This window comes from Triticum aestivum, chromosome 5A (assembly GCF_018294505.1).
Source record: "Triticum aestivum cultivar Chinese Spring chromosome 5A, IWGSC CS RefSeq v2.1, whole genome shotgun sequence".
In the NCBI taxonomy this organism is placed as follows: domain Eukaryota; kingdom Viridiplantae; phylum Streptophyta; class Magnoliopsida; order Poales; family Poaceae; genus Triticum; species Triticum aestivum.
In genome coordinates this window covers 667,341,515-667,348,414 of record NC_057806.1, presented here as the reverse complement: position 1 = coordinate 667,348,414, position 6,900 = coordinate 667,341,515, and the positions used below count along the sequence as shown (strand labels likewise).

Sequence of the window (6,900 nt, the reverse complement as noted above, 5' to 3'; positions counted from 1 at the left end):
ATATTCTGAATATATATATTGCAAAAACCATTACATAAATATTTGAAAAAATTAATCAAGCAATTGAAAAATGTTAAATGTGTATAGAAAAATATTTATCATATATACGAGAAATCTATACAATGGTATGAAAATTTTGATTATATATTTAAAAAATATTAATCAAGCATTTGAAAATAAATAAATCTGTATTGGATAAATGTTTATCATGTATACAAAAAATATAAAATGTGTATGATTTTTTTATCATGTATTTAGAAAATGTTAAACATGTAACAATTTTTTTATGTATAATAAAAACATACAACATACATTTAATAAAATTAAATTTATATTTAAAAATAATAATTCTATATTTAAGAAATGTAAACATGTATATAAAAATGTTCCTAATGTATACAATTCATATACATTATGTGTGCAAAACTGTTTATTCAATTAAGAAATATTCACCATGTATTTGAAAAATGTTGATCGTGTATTAAAAAAGTGTTCAAACTTTTATTTAAGAAAAATATACATCGTGTATTTGGAATGTAGTGAAAAATGAGAAAGAAAGAAAGAAAACTAACAAAAAACAAGAAAGAAACTAAGAAAACCGAAGGAAAAAAATAGGAAAAAGCTAATGAAAATCGACAAAGAAACAAAAGGAAGGCGAAGAAAATGGTGAAACCAACAAAGAAACAAAGAAAACCAACATACAAAAAAATAAAATGAAATGAAAGTCGATGAAACCACCAAAAAAAAGTATAACAAAGAAGAAAAGGGTAACAGAAGAAAGCCGGTGAAGATAAAAAAACCATAAGAAAAAATAGGAATGAAACAAGAAAACCCAACCTCAAACAATGAAAATCAGACAAGAAAACAACAGAGAAAAACCAGCCCAAACGGTGAAAGAAATAAAAAAGAGAAAAATTAAGGAATTGTTACAGTGATGGACCAGCCCAGTCGCGCTGCGCGTCAGGCGAGGGGAGCTACCATCTCGCTCCAAGCGAGATATAGCTCCCATGTGAATAGACATCCTTCGGCTGGAGCGTTAAAGAAAAACACTAAAATCATGTAATCCCTCCGTAAATAAATATAAGAGCATTCCGATCACTATTTAGTGATCTAAGTGCTCTTTTATTTCTTTACAGAGAGAGTAATGAATAGCAGTTTTCTGAAAATTAGGCCATGAGTTGAGCCCATTAACACTCTAGAAGCTGATTTTGGTTTCTTGAGCTATGAATCAAGTCTGGATTTGAATTTTTGTGTCATGGTAGATACTCCCTCCGTTCATAAATATAAGATGTTTTGCATTTTTTTTCTGAATCGAGTGTATGTACACACGTTTAAGCATGTTTGTTTACAATTTCAGTCCGTATGTATTTCATATTAAAATATCGAAAACGTTTTATATTTGTGATCCATATGTAGTCCATATTTTTTTATAAACATGTGTTTTTTAAATCCGGTGCAGCGGTTGCACCACAAGCTCGGTGCACCAGGTAGGTTCTCCCGTCCAAATATGTACTCTGCTGTAAAATACTTTGCACTTGCAGCATTTACGCATCATAATCGAAAATTATTTTGGATTTAGTTATTCAAGCATAGGTACAACTAAGCAGGGTACACCCTCCCGTTCCCGTATGTGGTATAGAAAGAATTTACACAGAGACCTCATGTACTACATAACTGCAGAGATCCTTCAGTTTACAGATACTCATGGCTGTTGGGACAGAGGGTGAAAGAGAAATAATTGTACAATGATGAAGAGTCAAGGATGAATCAATTGACATTTCAGAGGATAATGCAGAGGAGGATGGATCAACAACATTTCAGAGTTTGGACGTCGCGAGCTTGATAAGATCCTTCCTCAGTATCTTGCCAGACGCATTCTTGGGGATGTCCATCACGAATGCCACCTTCCTGACCTTCTTGTAAGGTGCTACCTGTACAACATTTAACAGCAGAAGGTCAGAGAGATTGCATGAATCAGCTAGACAAATCTGTCAATGTGTCAATGGTGAAGAAGGAGATGGTTCATTTTGTTGGATTTTATCTGCGATGAGTCGCGCTTTGCTCACCTGTTTCGCCACAAACTCCATCACCTCCTGAGCTGATAGGCTGCTCCCTTTCTTCCTCACGACGTAGGCCATCGGGAACTGACCGACGTCCCTGTCCGGAAATCTGTAGAAAGGACCAGACCATTAAAAAACATGGCATAACTATATGGACAGAAGTGATTAACCGGTTACCAATATCCTGATGGCACTTACGGAATAACAGCGACATCGGAAACCTCTGGATGTGTCAGCAGAAGAGCTTCCAACTCTGCTGGGGGCACCTATTTATACACAGGTTACATTCAGATGCCAAGACACAATCATAAGTTCAGGAGAGATATCGGCTTGTGCCATTTAGTGATCTTTACCTGATAGCCTTTGTATTTGATCAACTCTTTCAGACGGTCCACCACGAAGAGATAACCATCCTCGTCTATGTAGCAGAGATCACCGGTCTTGAGCCATCCGTCGGGTGTCACCGTCGACTGTGTTGCCTCTGTGTTGTTGAAGTAGCCTGGGAAGACCAATATTGCAACATGCGATATTTACATTAGCATTGTATATGTCTATGGAGCGGTATGAGCACTTTTACTTTGGACTGCAAGTTTCACCTCGCCGAGGGTGCTATTAAACACGGCGATAACTTTTACTTTGGACTGCAAGTTTCACCTTGCCGGGGGTGCTATTAAACACGGCGATAACTTATTGAAACACATCATTTCTTAGGATGCTAAAATGCAAGAGCTACCATATTCTAGCAACTGAACTGGTGGATATTCACTCTGAATGTTACTGATCCTGACACTCTCAGTTCTGCAATACGTTAGCAGCTGGACAGTGTGAAGACTTGAAAATGAAATAACTATTTCTATTGAACCGTCGCTTGTCAGAGCACATCCCTCAGAAACCTACTGATGCTTATATGATGCCGTGGAAATGAATCCATCTAAGGTTTATCTCATGAGAAAACATTCTTCACTTATGAAGGAAGAGATCCTGCAGTCCTTGAAAAATTCTCCATGTGGATGTGTGCATATTGAAACCAGTACTCAGTTTAGTCTTAATTTCTTCTGAAACCGAATTTTGGTCTTCTTTTTTTCAACGATGCCTTGGTACAACTTCTGCATTAACTAGTGTACTCAACTAATGTAGTTGTTTCTGAATGTTAACTCCGTCCCAAAATATAAGACGTTTTGAGGCAGTAGTATTTACTAACTATCCTCTGCACTTCTGTAAGTTAATTACTAACTACTTATTTGCTATACTTAACTAGTGTATTTGTTCATGTTATAAAACAGTTCATGTAGTGAATTCCAGGGAAAAGACACATTGCACTCAATGCAATCAACATTTTCCAAAGTATCGACAAGGCGGGTGGGAGTTCAGTGAACCCATCCACCAACTGACAGGCGATCGGTTCTGAACACACAAATAATTCCAAGCCAGACATACTTATTCTGGAATTTAAGCATGCGTCTCAATCTGCTGACACCACTATTATTTAGAGGTATGGGAACCAAAAGATGCAGCAAAGATGACTCAGACCTGGGCGGTTGGGTTGTGCCTCCTATGAGTATCTGTCTGAAAAATCCCTTTATGAGTACTACTATTGCACTAAGCTTCAAATAGTATGAAAACGGAAAACAAATGACACCATCATCAGCCACAGCATAACAGCCAGTAACTGAAGGTGACACCTACAACCGGCAAAAGAAAAGACGAACAGAGCTTTGGCTCTATGTTGACACTACAACCATACCACAACAGAGCACCATTAGAGAGAACTGGAGCTATCAGGCATTTTCACCATCCAAATTAGGTCAAGCTGGCACCATTCAAACACATCCTGAACTACTCACACATGATGCACATGATTGTTACCAACTACTACAAATTATCCCATGTTGTCTGTCAAAAATACCATGCGGTCTGGACTCCCAATAAGAACAAAATTCTTCTATTGATGTTGGACATGTTTAGTACATTGAGGATTCGGAGTGATCCAGAGAGACATTTTAAATTCCAGCATGCAGCTCGCTAATCGAACAAAATGTCGCATGCCCTAAACAAAATGAAAGCATAATTTAGAACTCAAACCGAATCGTTTTGTTAATTTAGGCATTTTAGCTTTGACGGTGCCGGTGCGGAGTAGTATATATGTTCATATTGGAAAACAGAATCGAACTGTTAATAGTTAATTCAGAACACATTAGTGTTGACAATTCGCAGTGATCAGAGAGACATTCTAAATTCCCAGCGTGCAGCACACTAATCGAAGAAAATGCCGGAACATGAAAACGGCGGAATAATAATGTGAGGCCACATGGTTCATGAACTTTAATTTTTGTACCTTTCATGACGTAGGGTCCCCGGATCCAGAGCTCGCCGGTGCGGTTCACCGGCAGCGCCTCGCCGGTCTCTGGGTCGACGATCTTGGCCTCGGTGTTGGGCGACAGGAGCCCGGCCGTCCCGTACCGGCGGCTCTCCTCGGCCGAGTCCGTGGACGCGCCGATGGCCGTGCTCTCCGTCAGCCCGTACCCCTGCAGGATCTCCACCTGCGGGTACTTCTCCCTGAAGCCTTCGATGAGCTCCTTGCTGAGCGGCGCGCCGCCGGAGAGGACCTTGCGCAGGTTGCCCAAAGGCAGCGGCTTGGGGTGCGCGACCATGGCGACGAGGATGGGCGGCACGAGCGGCAGGTAGGTGACCCCGTAGGCGCTGATGCAGCGCAGCATCTCGGGGAGCTCGAACTTGGAGAGCACGACGATGGTGGCGCCGCAGCCGAGCAGGCCGGTGGCGAAGGCGACGAGGCCGTAGACGTGGAACATGGGCACCGTGCAGAGGAAGGTCTCCGTGGTGTCCGAGTCCTCGAGGCGGAAGCGGTTCATGACGATCTGGACCATGGAGATGAGGTTCCGGTGCGTGGCGACCACGCCCTTGCTGGGCCCCGTGGTGCCGGAGGAGTAGAGCAGCGTGGCCTGGTCGTCCTGCGTGACGCGGTCCCGGCGGCGCGCGGGGTCGGGCGCCGTGGCGGAGATCTCGTCGATTGTGGCGACGATCCGCGGGTCGGCGGCGCCGGCGGGAGCGGGAGAGGAGGAGGACTCGAGGAGAACGACGCGGAGGCCGTCGGCGGCGCGGGGGAGCTTGGGGAGGAGGTCGCGGGTGGTGAAGGCGAGGACGGGGCGGGCGTCGGCGACCTGCTTGGCGATCTCGGCGGCGGTGTTGAGCGGGTTGGCGGTGGTGACGACGGCGCCGAGCGACATGGCGGCGAGCGCGGCGACGGGGAAGTGGACCGAGTTGGGGGAGAGGATGAGCGCGACGTGGCCCTTGCGGAGGCCGAAGGGCGGCGCGGCGAGCGCGGTGGCGGCGCCGGCGACCGCGCGCCAGAGCTCGGCGAAGGTGGTGCGGCGGCCCGTGGAGGCGTCGACGAGCGCGACGACGCCCGAGTGGCGGCGGGAGGCCAGGAAGGTGACCACGTCCAGGTCCCGGTCCGCGGGCAGCGGCACCTCCGCCCGCTTGCTCCGGAACGCGCCCGTCGCGGCGCAGTAGCCGCTCCGCGGGTCCGCCGCCGCCGTGGCCATCGCAATCGGATAGCCGCGCCGGCTGGTCGATCGAGCTCTCGGTTGGCTGTCGCTGTGTGTCTTTCGTGCGTGCGGGTGGGCGTTGTCTGGGTCTGACCAGTAGTCCGAGTAGGAGTAACTGCTTTCTCCCTGCGGTGGCGGCGGCGGTGCCGGGCGAGTGGTCGCCGTCGACACTCGTCAACTTTACACGGTGGTCAGCTGCAAAGCGTGCCTCGTGCGCCCATGTGCGGAAATGGATGGATAACCAGAAAAGAAAAAACTGGTGGGCCCATACAGGAGTATTTGACTGTTCTGCGATCAGCGGGCAAAACGTGCATGTGTACGGTGCGCCAACCCCGTTGACTGGTACAGTAGTAGTACATTTCAGAAGAAGAAGAAAATTAATTGACCGGTAAGCAATCTGAAACTACGGAGCACGTATTTGAGAAAAAGGAAAAGAAAGCCCCAAAAACCAATAATTTTGTAAAATCTTTGAAATGGGAGAGCGAAAATTTCGTAATGGGCCTTCTTCCTTTATCAGAATCGATTTGATAAGGCCGTGTAGGAGCAAGGCTCAAATTGTTTTCGTTATGATGCAGCCATTTGGTGGATGGATATCATTTCCAGACAAAGTAGAAGTGTTATCGAAGGATTTCGTTCCATTCTTCCTAATGGAGGAGTAAAGAAAAAGTATTGCAGAGTACACGTGGTTTTATTTCAAGAAAGAAAAGATTTAACATATACCATAGTCAAGATCCTTTGATTTTCTTTTTGCGGGAACCAAATATATTTGATAGTGTAAGGAAAAATAATACGGGCTTGTTAAGTCTAAGTGTCTGCTGATTGCTCAACCGTTGAACTTTTGCATGTAGATGTGTGCTGGACTGAGCACCGTCCAATGGACCTCACAACTCTAGTAAAGAAAAAGGACCTCACAACATTTTGTCACACCATTTGCAACATATATTCCTACTGGTTGCAACATGTCTCACAAATCGCAATATCTGCCCTCATTGTTCGTAGCACGTAGTCTCACCGGTCGCACTATCCGCCATTGATGGTTGTAGCACTTAGTCACACCGGTTACAACGTGGCACAAAGTCCATGTTTGGTAAACCATCGATGCATATCAGTGTGCCGACAAGGGAGCCCCAGAGACCACCAAAGGAGGGGTGGGTGAAGGAAAACTTGAACCTCGCTATGTCCAAACCAGGAGATAAAAGGAGGAGGAGGGGTTCTTGGGGACCACCATGGCGCCGTCCTTGCAGGGACGTGTTGTATAATCTGGTTTTGTATAC

General features: G+C 45.2%; 1 protein-coding gene across 1 annotated transcript; it reads right to left on the bottom strand.

The window, feature by feature from the left end:
- Positions 1-1,543: 1,543 nt before the first annotated feature.
- LOC123105815 (4-coumarate--CoA ligase-like 4) lies at positions 1,544-5,788 on the bottom strand. The gene is made up of 5 exons (XM_044527964.1): positions 4,396-5,788; positions 2,414-2,559; positions 2,259-2,326; positions 2,067-2,169; positions 1,544-1,931 (listed from the first exon to the last, which is right to left on the bottom strand). Exons 1-5 carry the CDS (start codon positions 5,621-5,623, stop codon positions 1,818-1,820), a joined length of 1,659 nt encoding a protein of 552 aa, XP_044383899.1. The 5' UTR covers positions 5,624-5,788; the 3' UTR covers positions 1,544-1,817.
- Between the last annotated feature and the right edge of the window lie 1,112 nt (positions 5,789-6,900).